The sequence below is a fragment of the Diprion similis genome, chromosome 1 (assembly GCF_021155765.1).
Source record: "Diprion similis isolate iyDipSimi1 chromosome 1, iyDipSimi1.1, whole genome shotgun sequence".
NCBI lineage: Eukaryota > Metazoa > Arthropoda > Insecta > Hymenoptera > Diprionidae > Diprion > Diprion similis.
In genome coordinates, this window is record NC_060105.1 from 17,836,600 (window position 1) to 17,862,743 (window position 26,144).

General features: G+C 34.3%; 1 protein-coding gene across 6 annotated transcripts in view; it reads right to left on the reverse strand.

Annotated features, from left to right (window-relative positions):
- Window positions 1-784: 784 nt before the first annotated feature.
- The window catches only part of LOC124415874 (F-actin-uncapping protein LRRC16A), a 53,994-nt gene continuing 28,634 nt past the window's right edge, over window positions 785-26,144 (reverse strand). For 2 of the 6 annotated variants that reach the window (XM_046896582.1, XM_046896565.1), the window contains 12 exons: window positions 25,749-26,067; window positions 25,560-25,673; window positions 24,006-24,211; window positions 18,476-18,563; window positions 15,768-15,971; window positions 14,155-14,175; window positions 12,190-12,331; window positions 10,752-11,001; window positions 7,169-8,070; window positions 6,159-6,398; window positions 3,225-3,289; window positions 785-1,216 (listed from right to left, as the gene is read on the reverse strand). In XM_046896582.1, coding sequence (XP_046752538.1) covers window positions 1,103-1,216; window positions 3,225-3,289; window positions 6,159-6,398; window positions 7,169-8,070; window positions 10,752-11,001; window positions 12,190-12,331; window positions 14,155-14,175; window positions 15,768-15,971; window positions 18,476-18,563; window positions 24,006-24,211; window positions 25,560-25,673; window positions 25,749-26,067 — 2,665 coding nt within the window. In that variant the 3' untranslated portion in view covers window positions 785-1,102. The remainder of the gene's footprint in view (window positions 1,217-3,224; window positions 3,290-6,158; window positions 6,399-7,168; window positions 8,071-10,751; window positions 11,002-12,189; window positions 12,332-14,154; window positions 14,176-15,767; window positions 15,972-18,475; window positions 18,564-24,005; window positions 24,212-25,559; window positions 25,674-25,748; window positions 26,068-26,144) is intronic. The other 4 variants (XM_046896600.1, XM_046896591.1, XM_046896574.1 and 1 more) reach the window with 4 other exon arrangements.

The window sequence follows — 26,144 nt, forward strand, 5'->3', positions numbered from 1 at the left end:
AATCGTTTAATAGTTTATAAAGATAATGCTAAATACAATTCGAAAAAGTGTAATTGTATAGAGTTAACGATGTCACACTTTAGCAGATTTCATGAACTATTATGATATTAAATTTGTCAAACGAGAGGTTCTGAACTGTCAGCGGTGATCGATACTACTTAGGTGAGTGGACATAAATGAGAAAAATATTAATTTTCTCCTCAAGGAGGTTGATTGACCAAAAATCAATACTATTCGTCAATGTTATAACAAGATAGTCTTACATCGAGTATTCACCAAATTATTATATTCGCAAAAAACGAAGATTCTAAAAAAAAAAGTATAATAGCAAGTGAATTTATAAACAACAGCTTAGACATGTATGTCATTTTAAATTGCTTCAAAATGGTTCAAAATCCAGTAACTTAGTTCAATTTGACTTTTGTAAACTCTAGTTATAAACAAATATCTTCATTCAACGAGGGAATTGCTGGTGATTCATTATCTAAACCCATATACGTTACATTGACGATAATCAATATCGATGAAATACGTTACAAAATCAAATATTTAATAATGCTAACATGATTAAAACAAAGTGTTTCCGTGATTTTGTAGAAAATAGTCTTCAGAATAAAATGAACCGTCGTAGAGCGAACTTGAAAGAATTTACTAGGAATTCAATGATTTTAAAATGATTTAAAGTGAGGCATTTTTTATTTTTCAAAAGATCTTACAAGCTGACAATACAATAATTTGATAAATACTTGATGTACAACTATCTTGTAATGAAATGGATAAAAAATTTCGATTTTTCACCAACCAACCTCCTTAAAGTTTTTTTCTATCTTTTTCAACTCAAGCTGGTATTAATATCATTTTGCCCTCGGAATTGTATGTGGGTAAACATGTATGACATCGGCACATGAGCAGTAATCGTCCTGCAAGGAAGAACTTAATGGAATAATTACTAGATTTTGTATTCAGCGATTTTCTCAATATCCTATTTAGTATCAAGATAGATAATAAATTAATTATTATGTCCGCGTGTGCTACATCATCTTAATAATACCACTATTCGATTTTCGTTTATTAATTGTATTAACTTAAACTATAGTTGTTGCTAAACGTCAACGATGTCGTTGTCATAGTTGAAATTCGAGTCACGTAATAGCGAAATACGTCGCTGCTTGGTGATGGTGCTGTTCTCTTCAACCGTTTTCTTCACTTCCCCGTCCTGTGATCAGAGTAATTAAAGTTAACGTAATTACTTTTAACTCACATCGTAATTTGAGAAAAACTTTTCCCTAATTGTCATCTCTGTCGAATAAATATAATTGAAACTGGTTGATAAAAATTTAGTGAGAACAAATCGGATTGATAAATCAGAGATTTTCTTAATCAATCTGTCGAAATATATTTGTGGCTGATAACACAGGCACAGAAAAAAGTGCGTTGTCCGGAGATTCGCACCACCATAAGTACGTACATGTTTTCAGACATATTGGATCCGAATTCGGTGTCAGAATTGCTCGATCACCCTCAGATTTTGAGTTATGTATGGGATATTCCACTCTAACTTGCGCATCGAAAACTTTTGCAATGTCAGAGTACTGAAAATCTGGAGGTAATAGAGCAATTCTAATGCCAGATTGAGATTCAGCATATCCAAAAGTACATAGATATGTTTGTCTGGCCCGCCAGACAACACACTTTTTTGTGTGATTGTGTAATTAGTAGTTTATAAATTTTTTTTAACGATTACTATTAGTCTTTTGTAATTTAACAAGTCATCATTTGAATTCGTTATTGAAATGTAAAATATGTGAATAAAACCCGAAAGAAATTATATTTCCGTCTTGGTGCGAGTGATGACATCGAAATATCTGCGATTTACTCACAAGGTGAATTACCGTCAGTTTCTCAATTTTTCGACAAATAAACTCTAATATTTTCCAGTGAATTCTAGAAAGTTTTTAAAAATATCTCTGTTACGTTCGGCGTACCGCAACAAGTCTTTCCCATCTATAGCGCCTACTTGTCCAATTCCTACTTTCATCAACCATGCTTCTTACTTTTCAACAAAACGTCTCTCAAGACGCACGCTTGATCTTTCATTCATTTTCACCTATAAGCAATAAACTATTCAATATTATCAGATTTAAGCTTTTCTAACCCCCCCCCCCCCCCCCCCCCCCCATATCCAAAATTCAGCTTGTTTGGTTCACTTGCATTTCTAAATGTATATCTTGACTGGACTAGAACGGGAGGACTCGAGTTCAAATCCCCAGTATGCAGATGAGGATCTGATTTGAACCACGGCCTTACACACAGGTCTGGAAAGTGCAATGCTGGGAGCGACGATTATGTGCATCATTTAGCAAGGACCACGGTCTTACATACAGGTCTGGGGACTCTAGTGGTGGGGGAGGTACGCTTACGCTGCAGTTTTTGTTTTTCAACGCTACCGCTAGTTGGCACTAATGGTAAAGTAATGTTTGCAAACATAACCTCAAATTTCTCAAACTTTGCAAATGCTGTGGTCCAAATGTACGTGAAAATAGTGAAAATCGCATAAACCGTACATCGTTATATATTTTTAAGAATATCGTGTGCCATTATCACTTCGTCATCGCACACCACTTATTGTTTGAGAAATTTGAGGTTATGTTTGCGAACATTACTTTACCATTAGTGCCAACTAGCGATAGCGCTGAAAAACAAAAATTGCAGCGTAAGCGTACTTCCCCCACCACGCAAATTTCGACGAGTCCCCAGACCTGTATGTAAGACCGTGCTCATGGGTATGATGGGTGGTGATTATTGTTATTGTTATTACAATAATTCGCAGTTTTATCGAAATAATACGTCGTTCTTTTAATCTTTTCAAAATATTCTGAAAACGTTGTAATTCTTGGCAATTTCCTAAAGTTATCAGTAATATCAGCTATAATTGATTAGCACTTATATGAACAGCTTGAACATTCAGCCATGTTACAAACGTAAGCTGTATACGTAGAGACAGTAATTCTGAAACAACCGATTTCTTGGACAAATTGGTTAAGTTGGCAATGCAGATTCAGCCTGTAGCCGCCGGCCGGCCAATGTAACCGACGTGTGCAAAAAAATGAGCTGTTTCAGAATCACTGTCTCCGTGTGTACACTAAATTAATTGCAGCAAACATGCAGCTGTGAAATAGACATGAAAGTTAATGTTAATATAAATAAACTGAAACTAAAAATACCTGGACATCTTGTTGGTCAACTGAACGTCGAAGCACTGATCGCCATGCGGCAGGCACTAAATGTTCTAAAACCATATTTACAAAAAAAAACTAATGAATATGCGAAGATTATCATGCAAATATGCGAAATGATATGATAAAAATTACCAAAAATATTAATGTATTTATTGTGTCATATTAGTGCAAAACGAAATATAGGTATATATTCGTATTCATGTTCTAAAAATAAATCGTAATAAGCAGATTTTAGTATCGGTCAGTTTTCTTATCATTTGACAAATTGATATGTTGCTAAATTTCATAATACGTTTTATTTCAATTCATTAGCAAAATGCGAGCAAGCATTCCAAAATTCGAACCATAATTGAACTATAATTTTGAGGCACTTGGGTTGAACCAATCTTGATTTTTCGTATATTGTTGGTAAAGTTTTAGAAAATCTTGTACGTTTCAATGGATAAGTTATTACAATTGTGAGTTAATGTTTAACACATGATTATAGACATTACAAGGAAACCACGTGAGGTGTCCCCCTCGGATTTCGATAAAACTTTGCAGGCTCCGTGGATAAAAATATTAGACACACGCCGTGTGTAGATTTTTTTTTGCAGACCCCATTTATAAGGAGTGAAATTCGGTCTCAAAGAGACCCAGATGTTTTGGTTTTTCGATCATAAGTGATAAACGGTGCAAGGTAAAAAGTTTCTATAGCAAAATCGTTGCACATTTTACGTAATTTACTTCTAAAATGAGAACTAGGCATAAATTTTTAAAGTTGCTCATTATTTATTGACAAAATTGTTATTTTAAAACACATCTGGGCGTGCTTTCAATCGTTTGGATTGCTGACTTTTTAGATATCTAGAGTATGGAGAAGGGGCTGTCATATTGTGGTTTTCGGTTTTACCAGTATCTGACGATTCGGGGCTGGAAACCATGATTAAATTTTTTGCTAAGTTTGCTGCATAATGTGTAATGCATTTTATATTTATCTTGATTTTTTTGTCCCAATGGAGAATCGCATTCCAGCTGAACATTTGTAAATAAAATTCATCCTAAGATGGGAAAGACTCTCTCGAAAATGACAAGTTTTTCATTTTTTAAGCATAATTCCGCATGTATTCGGTAGATAACGACGCTCAACGGAACTGTAAAAATTATGGTTTTGTGAAATACAAGAGTTTTGAGATTCAACGTATTTTTTTGTTCCTATTTAAGCTGGAAGTATAAACATTGTGTTCAAAAAACTAATTGATTTCTTTAGGCCATTTTTTAGTTTCTGAACAAAAAATAACTGGCTGGCAAAATAGGGGGTTTTAGGGGGACGTTGCCTGCATTAGGGTACATTTAGGAGAAACCTTCAGTTTTAGAGTGCTTATAGAAGAATAAAAATAGGGTATCTACACTTTTCCTACTTTTCATCGTCTTGATAAGTCACAGTAAAAATACAAAAAATCTATCATTTTCGAGGATGCACTTCTCCATCGGACAATGATCTTTTTTTTCGTAAAAGGTTCAACCGGAAGGCAATTCTTCATAAGGACACGTAATCAGGCAGATATCGCAAAAAAGATTACATATCATGTGGCAATATTAGCAAAGTACTTTAGGACCGTTTCCACCTCTAATCGTGAGATCGCGATCGAACCGAAAACCACGTGGCAATCACCATACTCTATATTCCAACACTTCAACATTTCAATCAAATGAAATGCTTATTGGATATGTTTTAGAGAACTAAATTTTTCAATAAGTAGTACGCAATTTTTTAGGGGTATTCCAAGTCAAATCGAACGATCGGCTTCTCTGACCCATTTTAAAGTGATTGCCTTTTCACACAATCAAAGTACATATTGAAAGGATGAACTGTGAATTTTATTAACTTGAAAAAAGAAGCTAATGTTTTGATAAATTTCATCCCACATTACAGAAATCAGTTTCCGCATAAAAAAAAACATATGTGTTTTGACGCACTGTGGAATCCTGAAAAAAATATAATCAAAATTGGAGGACGCTTTACACGGTGTTCTTGTAAAAAAATTTTTTTTTAAATGTTACATCAAAAAACAACTTCGTTTGCAGGAAAAGAAATTCGGAAATTTCTCTTTTATAGTACATAACATCTATTAAATGCGAAATTAATTAGTAGACACGAATAAATGGAGTTATAAAATAATTGTTTGAAACAACGCAGATAAAGATGGAAAAAGAAATAACGTAGCATATACTAACAAAAAAACTACATGCCAATTTCTAAGAGTAAAACGCTACAACTACTACTGTGTAATTTTCAATCAAGTTAAAAGGGTACAAAGTTTCGAACTTTAGACGTCACTCGAAGATTGTTTTGAAGATTAATATTTTCCAAGGTTATTTTAAAAATTTTAGAGAATCGCCATGTTTGACATTTTATGCGAAATTTTTTTTCTGACACACCACTTGCTAATAATAATATTATTTTTTAGTGATTAAAAGGAATACCGCTGCACAATGTATGTGAGACAAATTTAAATAAACCCATGAATGAATGAATACAACGAAAATAAAAAATAAAATAAAAGCTTAATTGAATTTTCTTTGTATACTTATCTGAATTATAAAAGTAATTAATAATTGATTTTTTTTTTTCAATCACTAATTACAAACGATCTTGGTTAATTTAGTTTTAGTACTGTCGCTACACGTTATTTACATACGTTATTTACAATTAATTTTTAAAAAAATTACACACAATTATACTAATTTGGAAACAATAGTGAAGTGAATTCAGAGATCTAAAATATGGAATACATTCGGTTTTAGTGAAAATCACTCATAGAACAGACTTCTGCAAGGAAGATCTTGACTAGCAGTGATTCGAGTTCACTATAAAATTTCAGTGAACGTGATGCATATCATTAATTCATAAAACTGGTGTAATTATCATGTACTTACCACCTTCTTTTTTGTCCGTCTGTACTTTATTCAGGCTGGCCGCAAGCTCTCTTACAGATCTTTTTTCTGTACTCGTGTTGCTCAACGAACTAGTCGTGCTGCTAGCAGAAAGAGTTGGTGGAAGAGATGCTGGCCCACTGAGACTGCTGTCAATTGATTCATCTAGTGCATCTCCAGAATCCGGTGTGTTTCCAGCTGACGTATTAGGACTAGATCCATCGCTTAGTAAGTTGAATTCTCCTATAATCATAGTTTGCAAATATCTTACATCATGCAACATTTATGTAGCTCGCTTCATTTGTAGTATACGACAAGAAACGGTGAAACTTAGCAAGGTAAGATAAGGTAAGTAGGTAAGTAAGGACCAAGTGCGCATGTTCAAAATAATTGAACTCTGTCGATCAACGAGATCATGCCCCAACAATGCGGAAATTTACCGAAATCTTTCTCAGCATCGTAACTCTGCACTCAGTGGCTCGTTTAAGTTTGAATTTTAAATTATTCGTTTCAAAAACGTCACCAAAGACAATGAATAAAATTTTGGGAATTGAAAAAAGTTTTGGCCTTTATTTGACCATTTTTCACTATTATATATTTAAAAACAATACTTAAACAATAACACTATATTAGTAGACATAATTACGCCTGCGATGAATTTTTAGATTAAGGCAGAAAAGAAAAGAAAAAATGTACTCGATGCAAGAAAATACGTACAATTTCCTTCCCTTATTCTTTTTTTTCTATGCTGGCAGAGGAAATGTAAAAAAAGTAGAGTAATGAAACCTTTTCAAAAACGAATTGACATGCAGCATAATAAAACGTTTGATAACAAAATCGAACATTTGTTTAATCGAAATGAATCTGAATATCAGAAGTACATAAGCAAATCACGAGGAACTTGATGTTACGCTATACTATCGTTACAAGTGAGATATTTATGAGACAAATCGATTAATCAGCAATTTTGTACTCGATAGCTGCGACGTATCCTAAATAAAACTAAGTTTTACCTGATTTTCTGTCAGTCGCCATGCTCCATGGTCTCGGTTTTGGGGCAGTCGGTGGAGCTGGTTTCATTTTGACCTGATATCCACATTTTGCAAGATCGCCAGTAGATGAACCTTCGCCTCTATTTATTGGCTTGAGAATTGGAGACTTTGATACTTCAGCGTCTAAACTTTTCGGCCCACTGCCGTTTGTCGGACTCCGCAAGTCAAACCCAGTTGAACGCAATTTCACCGAAGATATGCCTGGACTGATTGGTTTAACATCAACGGCTATTCGTTTGTTGATATTTTTCTTTCCGTCGACTTCGATAACGTTCGATATTGCAGATGAATTTGTAACATTCTTCATCGCGTCTTTCTGGGCTGACGAGCCTACGTTACTCAAAGGTAAATTTCTTTTCCCATTTTCGGACATGGGATCTTTTGAAACATGCAGAACATTGTTGATGCTTCTTTTAACGTTATCCATAAATCCCTCTTTGAAGCTACCCGTTGTACCTGAGTGTATTAAACTGTTCGTTTCATCTTTTGGACAGCCCGAGTTGACTATTGGTAAAGTACTTCTTTTTGAAACGTCGACCAAGCCGTCTTTGATGCTCTCGTTACTAATATCTTTTTTCGTCCCACCTGTTTCGCTACTTTGTGCACTTTCTGTCGTGTTTCGCCGAGCAAGGGGAGACGCAGTCAGCGGCGAATCCCCTTGAGATCTTCGACCGATCAGTGGGGAAAACTTCTCCAAATTGTCGATCGATCTCGATCTTGGCGTTGGCTCAAGCAAAGTCTTGAGCATGGGAGAACTTCGGCCTTGCTTCTTATCACCATCAACTTTGACATCAAATGCTACGCCTTTGTGGCTTGTTAAGGAAAGGTTGGGGCTTCCATCGGTTGGAAATGTGTGTAACGAACTGAAATCAACATAAATTTATACTTTATTAGGGTCTGCTTAGTGCTCGAAAGATGCTGCGGATGTTGACTTGGCGCCCCTAGTGTTTTATTACGTCGTACGCAGCGAATTTTTCGTTCACGTTTTGTGCATAACTTGTCATTTTCAATCGTAAGTATTACCAAGTGAACGGGAAAAAATTGGTTCGTAACGTAATAATATATTGTGTGACAAGGGACCAAGGTTGGCGATTGCGACGAGCGTGAAGTTTGTGCCTGAGCGAAGCAAAGGTGGCAATCACACGAGATGCGATCGTCAACATTTGGCCCGAGTCACACACAATAGTTTTTATAACAATTTTCGGTATGCAAGTGATCAATTTCTTCTCCCTAAGTATGAAAGTGAAGCAAGTCTGAACTGCGCATGCGCGAAACGCGCAAAGCCTAATTTTTTATGCACGTGTAATAAAATAGTGTATTGTGTACCAAGGTCGTAAAGCCTGCTTATCCTTTGGTGCACAACATAGTTTTAAAACGAATGGATGAATTTTTTTTACAATTTCAAACACGTTATAAGTACATTAATATATTTTATATTAATTATTTACAATTTTTTTAATTTTTAATTCTTTTTAACAAATTCTGAAATCACTCGCTTGAATGTTTTTTTGATATTTTCAACAAAGTTACCAATAACTTGGACAAAATATGTTCATGTACTTATAACGCTGCTCGGAGTAGCGGGCTTTTTTAATTCTTCTTGCCCGCTGATCTGAAAACGGTCCCTTTAGGCCCGCTTAATGTGTAAAAAAAAAAAAACGCAAAAATCGTGCATGCGTTACAAAAATACATTTTTCTACCCACATGCATGAAAAACGCTTATTTTGGAGCGTGTGAAGAGGGCTTAGTTGTAGTTTCTTGACCGGGGAAATAAAGAGGGAGATAAAACTCGCGACAGGGAAAAAAACTCGAAACAGTGAAAACAACTCAGAACACCCTGACTCTAGTGGATAACACCAGTAAACACGAATTTTGAGTGTGGGTTCTAGATGTCAAATTTTGATTTCTTCCGCGTAACTTATGAAAGAAAAAATAGTTTTATTAGCTAAAGTTTGCGTTTGTAGTAACCACAACTGTATTTTGGATTGTACGAAAAATTAGCGATTTTCTCAAACATTTGTAGTATAAGAATTAAACAAGCTTCAGTTTCACATTTGAATTTTTTAATAAAAATCCTTTCAATGCGAAACCGAAGTATGTTTATTTGTTATTTACAATAATGTTTGAAAAAGTAGGTGATTTTTCTTGAAATACAAAATATTGTTCTGGTTTCTACAAAAGCAAACTTTATCAATTCAAAATTTGACATCTAGAACCCAGACTGAAAATTCGTGTCGACGGATGTTATTGATTAATCTACAAAAGACAAACTTTATAAGTAATAAATGAAGATTTGTTTAGCTGTTGTTCGATGTATAGAATCAAAATTTATTCATTCAAATATAAACTCAAGAAGAAAATATTTTTTATTGACCTGTGTAATCTTGGTGATTCGTTATCAGTTCAATGTTTTCATGACTGTGTTTACGATCGCAAAGCGGCTACATCCCATTCGGCGGCTCGCTTCCCGAGACTCGAAAACGCTTATTTCGAATATCTGTTGTAGAAAATGCCGTGTGCATCATGAAAGGAAAGTGTTCTTATCTCGTGCGCTGTTTGTAGACCTAGTCTTTGGTCTTGCATGCCGTCGGCGCGCGAAACCTACGACTCATTCCGCAAATATCGCACTCGACAAAAAACACCTACTTTCCACCCTAGATGCACAATATGCTATTTCTGAAGATCGGCTATTGGGACCAGTTTCATTTCAGGGTATACTATCTCATAAGTGTATCCCTTCTAAATTTTATTGAAAAAAAAAATATTGAAAACTGCAGAGGTTATGTTATTTTATCTATTCAATTATTTATCTATAAGATTTTTTCGAATGCATTATTATTTAAATTTTACTACAATTACAATGGGATGTTGTTTTAAAGATTTTCAGGTATGTCCAAAAACTATTTCAAAGCAAAATCCTTGAGATAGATAATCTCTCTGGTTTTACCAATTTACCGACTCGTAATTTTTAGGTTTACTTGAAAACAGGGTGGAAGCAATTTATAAAGCAATTAGAGGCAATGATGGAGAAATTATTTGGTGCACGAATTTTTTTGAAATTCTGGCATTTGGCAATATCCACAAAAAACCTAGCAGCTCCCGAAAATAAATTTTTGTTTTTTCCAATTTTCTTGAAAACTGTGGAAGAGCAAGTAATGACAGTTAGGAAGTAATTAAAAGTAACTATTTGGCACTAGAAATTTCAAGAAATTCAAAGGTCGTAGGCCAACTTCACATAGGTGTACTCGACTTGCAGACTATGCGGAGCCGATTGTAAATTATTGAAGATACTTGCTTCAGCGACTAAAAACTTCGTTATCAACCAACTGTTACAAAATTTGACCAACAAAATCTCGAAGCTTTAAATCTGGAACATGAATTTTTAGAATCGATCTGTCATAAAAGTGAATTTTTGTATAAAATTTGACGCATGTTTGGTTGATTGAAAATATAATTGAAACGAAGTAATGAAATTGGACGACAATTGATATTCACCCTAATACGGTATATTTTCTAACTTCACTGCTGTCATACTTCTGTTTACCTGTCATCACTTGTTGGAGATACTAGAGGTGTCGTGGGTGTTGTTGGTCTGAAGAATGTGTCGAGCCCTTCGCCTATAGCCAAGCCATCAGCGAGTTGATCAGGCCGTAACATCGGTCTTGTCGGAGCCCTAGTTTTGGTCCTCCTAGGTCTGGACTTCACCAAGTGTTGCAACTGTGGTCCCACTGTGTTTGGCAGCTCAGAAACGGAGTCCAATGACTCTGTTAAAGAGTGTTCGTTTTCCGATATCACTAAAACAAATGTGAAGGTCAATGCTTATATAATTCTTGAGGTTTTATTATCACATTAGTTTACTGATTCGGGGTGAAATTCTAGGATTAATATCGATCTGCAGTTAAGAGATCAATAATTTTTCAACTTTCGTCATTTTTATTCAAAGTTGGAGAAATAATTTACTGTAACAATTCAATTGTATACGCTGACAATACAACAGCACTATACTGTTATTCGAAAGGCGACCTTGAAGTGGACAAATTAACTTGAGCGATGCCTTCAAACAGACGCAGATACATTTAAAGACGTATGACAGGTGTAAAATACCGTTTCAACCGTAAGAAAAAATGAGAGAAAAAACGGTTTCAAAAACCGCCACCCATGGTATTCGTACAAATGGTGGTGACCACGAATGAAAAAATATTCCTATTATATAATAGATATGATTCTGAGCAAATTCGAATAACAAACGCTGAGATACCAACAATTTGAAGAGTCGTTAATAATTAAGACGTTTGATATTACAAAACTCCGGTGTTTTTAATCAAATTTAATTGTTTCTGGGCTTATTTTATTCACAATAGAAATTTCAGGATATCGTCAGGAATTTTTTTTTAGCAGCTGTCATCTCCACAGCGGCTAAAAGTAGATTTTCACAAGTACGATACGGTACGGTACAAATGCTGTTTAGTCGCGTTTATCATCATTGACACAAGTACCACTGCTCGAGATTTTTTAAATGGTTTACTTTTTTCCTTTCCCAGCTTTTGGTTTATTGTTAGACTAAGAACTCGGTCAACATTTTTTTGCAGAAATTATTAAAACTTAGAGAATTGTTGTATCTAGCCCGCCGTATTGGATTTTTCGCGTGGTGGTTTCAATTTTTTATATCCAGTTTTGATTTATCTTTTGACGTTTTTTTTTTGTCGATCGTGTTTCTTTATAAATAATTACTTGGAATGAGTAGTCTCCAACTAAAAGCAAATCTTTATCTGTTAAATTGAAAATACGATGTATCTAAATTTGCTGTGGATGTGAAAGATAAGTTCAAAAATTGGTTGTAACGTTGAGCTAAACAGTTTTGAGCTGTTTTATTATCGGTAAAAAAAATTTCTGTGTCAACATAATAATTATCTTTGTGTGATGATATTTTTGTGCTAAGTTATTGATATGCAGGCTCGTGCATTTTTAAATAATTCAATTACCTTCAGCCTGATTTTTTGGCAGTGACGGTAACAAATCTGGTATATCATCAGCCGACAAGCCTTCTATAGAATCCACGACAGACTTTGGCCTGAGTTTTCGACCGTGCAAGCTTTTCCGTTTATTGGATAAGTGTGGAGTTGCCTATGGAAGAAAACATTATACGTGAAAATACTGTATTACATATTTGTATTGTATTCTATTTGCAACTAGTACTACAAAAACATTATAATTATAGACCTTCTACACGGAGAGAACGACGCAGTTTTGCCCAAGTTTGAACTGAGTGGGTTGAGGGGTTACGTGGGTTTCGAAGGTTAAAAAAAGCTTAACGGTTAAAAATCAAATCACATTTTTGAAAATTTAAAAACAATTCTTTTATTCACGCTTGAAGCATATGAATGAACAGTATTTGAAAGATATTTCACAATATTTTCATGCAAAAATTTTGAAAATTCGACCGTTGAAAACTGGTTTTTGCAGACCCAGTATCTTCAGGGTGGATACGATTTCCCAGAAAGTAATGCAGCGATCTTATTGAAATTTGGCACAATTCTTCTGTACAGGATTAACTCATGATTGAATGACGGATTTTTTTTTTCATCACAACTTATTTACAAGGCAATGATGGTGTTGATTGTTCCGAAAATATATAAAAAATTTTTGCATACAACTATACCAAAAATTAAAATGTCAATTTTTTAAAAATCTTTCGGTTAATCTCTAGTCAATTCTATGTAGAAGAAGTGTGCCGAATTTAATTCAGATCGATGCATTAATTTCTGACAAATCGTGTCCACCGCCAGGATACCGGGTCTCCGAAAACCAGTTCTCAACGGCTGAATTTAAAAAAATTTTTGTGAAATGTTGTTGAAATACTATTCTTTCATATGCTTAGAATTTGAATAAAATAATTCCATTCAAAGGCCACTTTTTTCCCGTTAATCTAGTTTTAGATTATTATTAATATCATCGTCATCGTTATCATATTCTATCGTGTAATTATTCTATCATATTTCCATTTTGCGGGAAAAAAGTTCACTTTTTTCCGATAATTTCTTTTTTCCCGTAAATGAGGGAAAAAAGTTAAGCGAGAAAAATATGCTACTTTCGTCCCGTTTTTCAGGTCAAAAAAGTTAACTTTACGATTGAGTCGGGAATAAATATGTTTTTTAACCTTTGAAACCCACGTAACTCGGTAAATGGAACTGATAAAAAATTTGGCATCTTAGATTTATACGCGGGCCCCCCAGATGACTCTAGCTGAGTTGGCTAGCTGCGAGGCCCGTTACGCAGCTTACATGGTGTAAAATGGGTGTTTCGTTCAGTGGCATGTAATCGAACTGTATGAAATTAGTCCGAGAATTGTGTAGTTCTCTGTGTGAATGGAGTATAGAAACGCATTCCGAACTCCCAAGGAATATCAGTTTGGTGGCCAATTAGGAAAAACGGTTTAAAGAGGTGAAAACGGCTCCGAAAAATGAGCTCCCAATAGGGTGGTTTCTCAGTTTTGGATAGAAGCGCTTAATGTGTTTGAATGAACACAACGCTTAAATGTTTTATTGACCAACAGAAACATTTCAGCGTTGGTTTCCATTCAAATACACGAAGCTCGTCAAGAAATCAACCTGTTCGACGACTTCTGGGGGTCGTTTTTACTCCTTTTACCGTTTTTGCACCGATGAAAAAAGGCGTGTCTTTTAGTTTTCAATGTTCTACGACATACGTGAGTTGCAATGGATTTGAAGGGGACGCCGAACCACCAGGGAGTATTCCTTATCAGATGTACCGAATAAATACTTCTACATAACTCCCAAGGTATTTTTTCAACATAGCAAGACGCAATTTCGTTTCTAAGTGCACGAAAATGGAAATCCGTTTCTCAAATTTCGTTTCAACGGATTTTGCTTTTGAATGTGATTGATATATGTTTTTTAAGATGAAACATCCACATGCTGTATACTCACCAGATTCAGGTATTCCAACTTCTGGCAAGTGAGAAAAAAGTAAACATTCAATATATTATTATGGATACATGAAGAAATATTCGAATAACGAAGTAGACCAATTGTTTCAGAAACAATATATCATTGATTGAAATGAAGTCGAAATCAATTCTCATATCAATCAATATTTCGGAACTTCGCTTTCGATTAAAAATCTAAAAAACTTTGAGAGTTTAGGTTTCTTACTATTTCTAACTAATTGTAAGTGGAATTCAAGGTAAAAGTCTAATGAATTTCTGGAAACAGCTAATATTCTTTCCAACTTGTGTTCTACTGGAAGTTGGAAAAACTTCGAGTTATCGTCTTTGTGACTGTTAGTCACAAAGTCAAGTCACAGGTGAAAATCGGACAAATGTCTAGAGAAAACTAACATTTTTGTTCGAAACTTCATTTTACAAATTTGAAAAAATGTGAGATTTGATGTTTCCGTGTATTTTCTGACAGAACCGTCTTATGAAAACTAGAATAGATTTCTATATTGAAGAGTGAAATTAGAAGATTTTATCCTAAACGATTGGAATAAATTTTACTCAAATGCAACCGACGAAATTTGGAAATATTTGTGGAAAAGATGTGCAAAAAAACAGTGAAAAATTTTCAAAAATTCTCAATAAATATCAAGGTATTTCTGTCAATTTATCGAAAGTATTTCCTGCTTAGAAATTAAGGAGGTTTCTAAGGGAATATCAGTAGAAAACGATCATTTTATTGTTTCATTGTGGCCGGACTAATGGACGGAATAGAATGAAATAAAATGCATTCGAAAGCTGTAAAATTTCGCTTCAAAATCAAAAACAAAAAAAGACATTTCAATCATCTCAAAAATTAACTCCTGTACGTCACGTCGGCACGAGTAACGCTTTGCAGAAAACGATTGGCAAAACGGTAACCACGTTGGCAGACGAACGGAATATTCAAATTACAAAAACTAAGAGTTTTTAGAATCGTTAATATATCTTCTAAGCTCCTGTGGAACGGATTTTTGATAAATTCAAATTTGGTTTGGCTGCGATTTTTTTCATTAGACTTTGTGTTTTTGGAAGACTCGGAATTGTTTTTATCAATTTCTCAAACACAAAAGGTCAAATCAAAAATTCGTCCCATAGGACTATGAAGATATATTAACGATTCTAAAATGTCTTGGTTTTTGTATTTCAGATATTCCGTTTGCTTACAAACGTGGATACCGTTTTCGTCAATCGTTTTTTGCAGAGCTCCAGAAATTTTCAGCTTTCGAATGCATTTTGTTTTATTCTATTGTCCTATCCATTAATCTAACCGCAATGAAAAAATAAAAAGATCATTTTCTACTACTCTTACCTCAGAAACCCTCCTAAGATGTTCTCAAAAAATTCCTAGAAATCAATGAAAATTTGGCAAAGATTTTTCAGAAAAACTTTCGAAAGTGCACGGTTCATGTAAATTTGTGGAATTTCCTTAGAGTTTCTGAAACTTATTCTTCGGAATTTGAGATATTAATAAATGTAATTTTTTTTTATCAAAAGCATGTTATTTTCGCCTACACTGCAATTGATATTCTTCTTCAAATTTCTCGCTACCATAAAAAGTCATACCATTGGCGATTGGTCACTCGACTGTTGACTAATGGTGTCGGTGAACGAGAGACTAGCAGCACCTTCTTCTTCAGAGTCTAAGCTAGCTCTACCAGCAGGTTTTATCAAAACTCCTCCCATGCTACTGACCCCGGCGCTTACAGATCCGCTAGATCTTAGCACGTCCGGTGTGCTACTTCTGGTTCGGCAGCCGGCATCACCAATCTACAAGACAGAAATTTGCATAGATTTAAACTAGCATTATATGCGATAAAATAATTGAAAATAGAAATGCGCATAAGTTTTTGATAATTTGTCAGAATTTATTCGAATTTAGAAGATCTATCTATTCTAGTGTGGACATTAAATGTAACATCACGATGGATGGTTATAAATCGGCTCCAAATCTAGAAAAAACATTTCTCTAATTTTTTCAGATTTTTATTTCGAGTTTTTACTGTGCCGACAGGCCCCTGATTTTCTTTTTAATTAGAAAAATCGGGAATTTTACGATTTCCGAGATCTCGCCTATTCACAGCTGTTTCGGATAGGGAATTTCATCAGGATCACGGAAAAAATAATTTAAAAAAATCTCACCTCTGCACAAATTTATCAAAAATCTATTTTATTGTCAAAAAATTAAGGGGGGACAGGACAAGAGTATGAAACACCAAAAAAAGCATATTTTTGTAATTTTTTTTACAGAGTACCTTATTTATTAATATTTTTAAACTTATTGTACGTTATTAAGCATTATTCTAAGAATATTCTGCTACATTTTCATACAAAAATATTGAAAATTCAGCCAGTGGTAGTGGTGAGAACCGAGTCACCTCAAAAAAAAAGTTTCCATGCGGTAGTCAAAATTTCTCGAAAACCTTCGGACCGATTTCGCCTAAACTTTGTACACTTTATTTGCATACTAAACACTAGTTTCTGAACGAAGGGTTTTTTTTCCATGACAACTTATTTTTTAATTAAACAAAAAGAGCAAATCAGAGTTTTTTGATTGCACCTTCATTAAAAATTCAAAAATAAATATTATTTAATTCCTTAGTTCAAATTCAAGATAAACTTATGTAATAAAGGAATCCCTTTGGTTTTTTAATTTCAGATGAAGCAATCACGATTTATCCTGACTACCGCATGGCAATTTTTTTTTGAGGTGACTCGGTTCTCACCACTATCACTGACTGAATTTTCAATATTTTTTTACGAAAATGTAGCAGATATTCTTAGAATAATGCACAATAAGTTTTAAAATATTAATAAATAATTATCATTAGTAATATCGTCCAAAAGTTGTTAACAAATTGTTTAAATGAATAATTCGGCTCTTTGTCTTTAATACGAATCAAATTTCTGCATTTTTCCTAATGCTTCTGAATTTTTCAGAACTTTCTTATGATTATTGAATAATTATTTGTTTGAACAATTTGTTAATAACTTTTGGATAATATGAATGTTGATAATTGTTGTTCACAGCATGTAAATTGTTGTCGATTTTTTTCAGATTTTTATTGAATCACGAAATACTAAAATTCTGATCAAATACAATTTTCAGCTGAAATGTGTCCAACACACATCCTTAAATACACAATAAAATACGACCATAGGGTCACTCAAAGCACGTAATCGTTTAGCCAAAGCAGGGCGTGTTAACAAAAAATTATAGCATTAAGCAAGCCTCGGTATTCTATATTGAAAAAATCAAACTTCTCTAATTTTCTGGTATTAAAATCGATTTTCAGTCGTACAGTAAAAACTCGAAATAAAAATCTGAAAAAATTAGAGAAATGTTTTTCTAGATTTAGAGCCGATCTACGACCAACATTGAAATTCCAAAAAGAGCCATTTAACAACAACCGCCCTAATCTATACACAACGACAGGTAGCTTCTATAATGAATCAGAGTTTTTATCTTCAACAGAATTAAGTTAACTATCAATTCGTTAGGGAAAATTGAGTATAACTTCGTTGGAAAAAGAATCCACGTATTTCTTCTGGGATTCTACTTCTTCTAATCTCCACTTTTCAAAGTCTATAGAATGATCTTTGTTGATTTTCAGATAGATATCTAGATGTGTGTGTATGTGATTAATTCTGTTGTTTTAAAATATAATAAATGGATGAATCGAATTTTATGACTTTTAACTTAATCCAGAAATGATTAAATTTCGGGTGTGATCGGTCTAGTAGATTTGAGTTGGTCGAATAATAAAATAAATATTTTTCAAAGGTAATTTCTCGTGAGCGACTCGACAGATTTTTATGATTTTGGCCTCAATCGATTCTTCTTAGCTTGAAACTGACTTGATTTTAGACTCGATAGGTATACTAGTTTTGGAATTACATATATAAATACCGGAAAAAATCAGGTCCAGAAAATCAGTCGTTCTACACCAGATGCTTAAACAGATATCGTACCTAATTGATGAAGAAAAGCCAATATAAAGTCTTGCTCAGATAGGCCATAGTAAGCGGTAGCTTTTATCTATTTGATTTTGATCGATACTTGTCGATGGCATATTTAAATTTCTACAAGTTGAATTACGCTTGATAGTGATTATAAAAGTCTAAAATCGTACCCGTTAGACCTTTTTTTGCTGTGAATTTTTTTGGTGTGTGGAATTCTCGTTATTTACTAATACCTACATAACTTTTTGATCGATTGATAGATCACTTAACTCAATGAGTTATAAACTGTTTTTCAGATTCAATTTACTTACCAGTGTCTTGTAGCTTCGGGATAGCGATTCGATCACTTCATCGGTGATCCTGTCTGATACGTGAGCCGCCACAGCCAAGTTTAATTCACTGTTACAACAAAAGTTCTATTATAAGATTTGTGCAAGTTTTTATACAATTTTGTTACGTAGAACTGCCCTGTATTTCGTATAGTGTTTCAGGCTGGGAGAATTTATCAGTTTCAACAGTACTCAGAAATTTTGCTCAGCCGAATGATTCCAAAAACTAATTCAAAACAATAAGTGTCAATGCATATGATACAATAGCTATACAACTAGGAAAAAAGAAAGGATAAAATCTATTCTCAACTTTGGCCAATAGTAAAAATGTTATCGAACATTATGATTATAACATATTAACATATGACAGTCAGCGTAATTTCTTACGCTATGCTGGACAAAACTAGCCGAAAACTTTTTTACTTTATAAAATTCAATTGCACAAGTTTATTTCTTGGCATAATTGTTGTGTAAAACAAAACTTGGATCTAAATCATCAATGGACCAATGGATCTAAAGTATCAACTGGTTCACAGAGTATTTCGTTGGTTGAAGTGAAAGCACCGTGTGACTCGTTGGTTTAACTTCTAGTATTGAAACACTACAGTCGGTTTTTGGGGTTTCTAATTGGCACAAGCTGCAATGTGCTGGAAGCATAGGAGTCAGCCATCCAGTTAGTGTAGAGATCAGTGGTCTATCCTGACGTGCCTACTCTTATCACTGAAACTTGTATTCTTTGCAAGACCTGTACCAATCTAAGACAAATGAAATCGGCCCTAAAAAGAGACGGACGACTTCCATGTCTTTGTGTCTTTATCTTACATCGCACTATCTCGTTCTAATATGCAAATAGTGGGGGTGTAGTTACACCAATGAGTTCAGCGATATAGCGACGATGTACTTAGCCGGCGAAACTTCATACTTGTAATTTATTGATTAAGAATTGTTTATAAATCGGTTGTAGGTATCTAGAAGTCAATTATAAATATTTATGACTCCTAATCGGGACGTAAAATCAAGACACCTGGGTTTCGCTCACTATAGTTGAGTTAAAAAAAATCGTAAAGCTTTGGGATCAAATCATTCGCAAGGTAATTCTATTCCCCGTTAGTTGAGCCATGAGCCATTGTTGTGTGAAATTGAAGAGTGAAGTAATCATTCAATATATGTTCAAAAACGTAGTTTTTGCACATTTTTTTCTGTAGCTTAACTTCAATTCGTTATCACTCTTTCAAAATAGGCGGAAAAAATATTTAAAAAATCATGCTCAATCGTTGAAGCTTTTTGCGTGTAATGCCGTTTCAATTTAGAAGAAATTCTTAAAATTAGGATCACGGTAGTCAATAATAGCCCAAGTGGTGATCCCAGTAACGGGAATTACATGCGATTTTTCTTATAGAATTTTATACTGTGGCTCATTTGAAATTCTCTGGCAGGCAATTCTCTCTTCCTGCTGTTTTGATTCAACCGTACTTATTTAAGATTGTATTCTGGTTCTGAATATCGTTGGCTCTGCAATTATTTGTATCAGAGGCACGTGCCTGCAATGTTTCCTGTGAGCTACGGAAACCCGAGTCAGCATTTTACAGCCATAGGCGTCGCACGCGTGATTTCGCCCCGAAAACTCAACGTGGAATACTTCGAATTAATTGTTAAACAACGCACAAAAGTTATGAAATCGCAATGGCAACCGCTTACCGTAATTTTTCCCAAAATTTTCAGCTGTAACGCATCCTTCTATCGTTACCCGTTACCGAGATTACTACTTAGGCTATTATTGACTACCGTGACCATAATTTTAGGTATTTCTTCAGAATTCAAACGGCATTACACGCAAAAAGCTTCAAAGATTGAGCATGATTTTTTAAATATTTTTTCCGGACATTTTGAAAGAGTGATGACGAGTTGAAGCTAAGCTACGGAGAAACATTTGCAAAAACTACGTTTTTCAAAATATATTGAATGAGTACTTACCTCCTCATTTTCACACAACAATGACTCATGGCTCAACTAACGGTGAATAGAATTACCTTGAAAATGATTTGTATCCCGAAACTCTACGATTTTTTTATATCCTCAGTCAACGGATATAGTGTCCCAATCTCAGGTGTCTTGATTTTACGTCCAGATAGTGTGTAATTTGCTTTTGAATTCCCGCATATTTGGGCTTACTTAATGGCGTCGTTTTGTCGGTTCAATTCGGAACAACGGCCGAAGCCCTATCCACCATTCAGTTAGTATATATATCAGCGAGTGTAATCATAAAACAAGTCAGATATCGCGCATCCGCACGTGTGTGTCACGTGGTATTTTTTGCAACACCGATGAAGGGAAGTTTGATTTGAGAAGCACCGAATATGCCATTGACAGTGCATAAAAGGGGGGGAAAGTAATTTACGCTCAATGACAGGGTTCGTAGGATTGAGTTACGCCTATGTCCTAAGGAAAACTGTAGTGTGGAAAATCGAGTATTTCAAAATCTTGCACTTTACGCACGCTCCACGGACTTTGATAATAGATTTTTCCAAGCAGATGTTGGAAAAAATGGATATGTGTAGGTACGGTGAAACTGGATCAATAATTTTCACATTCTCACGTTATAACTAAAATTTAGATTTTTTCTCTGAACAATACTCGGTGATCTCGTTGGTGAGCAAAAGAAGCCTAAAGAAATGAGAACGGGATAAAAATACACCAAAGTTTTATCATCTTGAATGTTCTGATTATAGAACATTTTGCAAAATTGTTTGTATTCGAGGTTGTGTTATTTGAATTAGCTGATATTCATTTTTATCAAGTTTTGGGGATGTTGTTTCGCACTGCTGAAGATTTTTGAAAGGTTTTTTCACTTTCCCGAATTTTTTATTCAGACGGTACGGCCCTGAACAATTTGTCCACATTTATCATGTAACGTTATCAAAGATACAATTTGATTTTGAATCACAAATGAAACAGCAACATTCTCTTGACGTAACGCAAACATAAATTATAATCGAATGATTACGAGTGTAAACGATAATTTTCAAAAGACAATATTTGAGCATATAAAGTTATTTAATTGAATCGAGAAGGACTAGAAGAAACAATTTGATCCGTACCGAATCAGGAATTTGTTTTCGAAGTTCAGACGGTCCCACATATGAAGAGTTGGATAATTTATAAATTCACCACTTCTCGTAGTATTTGACGAGTAAAACGCAGAGTGTTTTATGGTTAGACGAGATTCCACAAATGAACGATTATGAATTACCTATAATATATGTGCATATTCCAGCAAATTCTGACCAAAATCTCACCGACTGTTGTATAAAACTGTGTGCAAAATCCTTCTATAATCAAAAAATTTCTAAGGATGAGTTGAATGTTAGTGCAGAACACTTTTATGAAATGAATACGAAATATTGTGTAAATATGCAACTGGTATTGACGACAGCAATGTACAAATCGGACAGTAAAGAAGTAGCTTCTGATAACGGTTATCGATTTTATATCTGAAAAAACAATTGATACACACTGCAGCTTTGTCAGGTAGAATTCTGGTGTGATAAGCAAAGAGAACAATTAATCTAATCTCGACAAAGTCAACGTTTGGGCAAGCTGCTATTCTGACGAAGACAATATTTTCTCGGTGGACGTATCACGAAAAAGTTTTTTTCACACGAGTTTCATTAATATTACTACGAGACGGCCAACGTTGAACACTCCTCAAATTATGACGTTCACACCCTATCACGACTCTCCAAAAAATGCACGAGAAAAATGTCCAAGTCATTGACAAGAGCTGAGACCTTGATCTGCGATCTAATTCGCTTTGAAATTGTAATAAATTTCACTTTCCAATGACTCATATTATTCAATAAATAGTAATATTGGATTGGCAGATGTCCAAAACGGCATTGACTTCGTTGTGATCAACAAATCCGGCGAAAGGGCAAGCAAAAAATCTCCGAAGCCCTATTTCTCTACAAAAGCATATTTTCGCCGATCAAGACCAGTCGCTGGATGGAATGCATTAGCGGGCATCTGCCGAAATCTAACAAAAAAACTGCCAAGCGCTCAACAATGCTCCATACCTTATATTTCCCGCTTTTCGATCGAAGCCAAGTACGCGTCTGCATACGAAAATTCGATTGGCAATGGAGCTTGTTTGACGACAAGCTAACTATTGATTGGTGCCCAATTAGATACTTAATTGAGTAAACGAAGCTCCAAGTCATTTTTTTTTTTTTTTGCGTTTAAACAGTTTTGCTCATAGAGCTAATTCCGACTCTTGCAACTTTTATTATACTCTAGAGAAAAATTACTCTTACCAACTTAATGATAAAAAGCTTTTTTGTCAAAAGAATCCATCATGAATTGAAATTGTACGATGTCTTGCATTGTTCACCGTTTTATAGTGGTTTGAAATGAAAAACGAGCAAGTTTCAATATCCAGGTCCGTTATAGCAGTGGATTTTTCATTATTGCTTACTCTTGTTCTAATTATCTTTGAAATAGGCTTCATCCGTATCCAAATATAATTTTTTTACCGTGGAATAGCTGATTCGAAAATAATCGTGAATCTTGCCAAGTACTTTTAGTAGTTATACTGATGTAGAATAAAATCGACGTCTATTTTAAGGTCTTATCGGACAGATATTCCCAACCAAAAGTGAGTCTCGGTGAGAATATTGAACATTTCGCGAAGAGAACAAAATCTGACAAAAATCAAGCATAACCGAAGTCGATAAGATAATTCGTTCGGAATAATAATAATGCAAAAAGTTATTATTAAATTGTTCAAACAAAAATTTGTTTAACAAATTTCTGGTGATATTAATTTATTTCATGTAGAATGAATTCATTGATTTTTCTGAATACGTATGTATTTTTTGGTAATTTTCGTCGATTTTGAATAATTCCGTTTTCCAAAATTTTGTAACGCTCTATTTATGAAACTATCCGTTCCATGTCTCTAAAACGTCTTGAGAGTAATGTACAACTATTTACGAAAACCTATCCAAAAGTTCAAGACTTTTGATTCATTTTCCAAAGTTGAAAAAATTCTCGAAAGCGGTTTTTTCAACATCGCTGAAAATTCCCAAAAAATTCATACGTATTCGGAAAAATCAATGAATTCATTACACATGAAATACAACAAATTTCACTAGAGATTTATTGAACAAATTTTTGTTTAAGCAACTTCTTAACACGTTTTTGGATTTATTATTATTTAAAACGAATCATCTTATCAATTTGGCTATCGTAAATTTTTTCAGATTTTCATCTCATCGCGAAGTGTTCAATATTCTCACCGAGACTCACTTTTGTTTGGGAATATCCGTCTAATAACTTTACAGTAACAGAAAAGCCCTAAAAATAAATTGTCACGTAAAATAGTTCGAGAAGGTTAAACTTGAGCTATAAAATGTAATCAGTTTCTCTGCGGTAACGAGTAATAGCACAGCATTGACTAAATATTGGAATAAACACCTGAATTTCCTTTAAATAAGAAAATTAATTATGAACTTACTTTACTTTATTAATGATGTCAGTCCCAGCTTGTTCGAATATGGAAGTATAAATGAAATCTGTGCTAATTTGATTTTTCTCTCTACAACTGCTTCTCAGGTCATATTCGACAGAAATTGGTTCGCTTTCATCGCCTCTGATGACTGTCTGGTTCAAAACCGTTGGACACTGTTCGATGGCACACTTCAGTATACTGTCCAAGGAATCCTGCAAAATACATTGAACACTGAAATACTGGATTACACAAACAACAGAACAGAGAAAAACAATGTTCAATAAATTTTCACCAGTTTTATTTGAGCCACGAAAAAATTACATCCTTGCTATGAGAGAAAAATTATTCTAAGCAAATTCAAATAGCACGAGCTAGAATATCGATAATTTAAGGAACGATTTTATGATTAAACTCTGGTCTTTTCATCCCAATCTAACACTTCGTGTTCCATTTTGCTCGATGATCAGACTCACCACAAATTGTCCGAAAGACATTTCAGAAATCTCACATCACAACACAGTTATAAAGCCTAAATATAATTGTGGTCAGAATAACGAATTCAAAATAGCGATACATCACGATATAGTTTTATGGAACTGAATCGTACCGACGATATATTTTTGAGCAAGTTTTTCCGTATATAAACAGGAGTTATTTCTCATGTTATTTGTATTAACAACGTTTGGGATGGCCATGGCGGGATACGTTGCTCAACCTGAACATGAGAGACCTGAGACTTCTGTGAACATGGCCCCTCATTTTTCGAAAATCGATTTTTTTTTTTAGAGTTCTAGCTTTTATTCAAATAGTTCTAGACTTTTTGTGTAAGTTTTAAAAATAGTTCTATCGATTTTGATAGTGAAAATCTAATTTAACACTCGAGGGGCCAACTTCACAAAATAAAAACGTAAAAACCAACGCAACTTTTTCCATTTCAATCGAATTCAAAAATTGTGCTCGAATATTTGTTATCATTCTTGTAGGGCTACCTGGAAATCTCCGAAAATTTGGATGAAAAGAAAAAAAAAAAAAAATTATACCGGGAAACGAAAAGAATATGCCTGACTTTGTCTACTTCGATCAAATCGCAAAATTTCACTAGAATCATCGATAGAATCAAGATAGGGCTACCGATAAGTCCGATCAGAACCCCCGGAAAATCTAATTTTCCTAAGGGATATGAAAAAAAAATATTTTTATTCATCTTGGAGATAACTATTTGTCAAAATTAAATTTGTTTCATGGCAGTCTCTGATTACAAAACTTTTTCTCGAGTTGTTAACATCTTAGCTTGTTTTATTCAAATTTTCTCTGAATCATTTCTATAAACTACATAGCAGGGATACTTTTAATTTGTGCTCACTATCAGAGTCACAAACAACGATGCTGGAGGTTGTTCAAGCGATTTTCTATATCTTCCGTATTGCTGATTCAAACTTTATGACCAATTTTTCTTTGATAAAATCACAGAAAATTGATAATACATTTCGGCATTGAATATCAAAAGAAGTGTTTATTTACGCTGACAAATTTGAATGACTCAAGCCTGGAATTTCATACCTGCAGATATCCAGTGACAACTCTGTGGATCTCGTCTGCTGTTTCTTTCAATTTGATTTCAATGGGACTACTATCGTCCCTTCTTGTAACAACCTCATGTAACCTCGGCAAAAGCTGTAATAAGTATGAAACTGGCAGTTAGCGATGATCAAGATTTTGATACAGACAAAAGGAAAAGTTGTAGCGTACCTGTTTCGAATTATCAGCGTCCTGTATCAAGCCAGTAGCGTAATTTATATCGTTATTGGCATCACAGCTCTCAGCCGCCAAAGCTTTTATCGTGTCTTGCGTTTGCACGACTAGTCTATCTACCATTTGTTGCGTAGAACTCAATAAGAATCCCTGTTGAAGTCGGAACGCTTGCCCGTGACTGTATTTGTTCGGCGTTACATTTCTTTGCAACAAATCTTGGATTTTTTTCATAAGCAGTTCAGTTTTTTCCGCAGACGTTTTCATGCAAGGTTGCGCATCGAATATTGGAAACGGCATATGCCTGACGCTGTAGTTGCTATTGGACGAAGATTTGGTTGATTTTGGTTTGTAAAATAATTCGGAAAATAATTGAACGGTAAGAAACAATAAAGA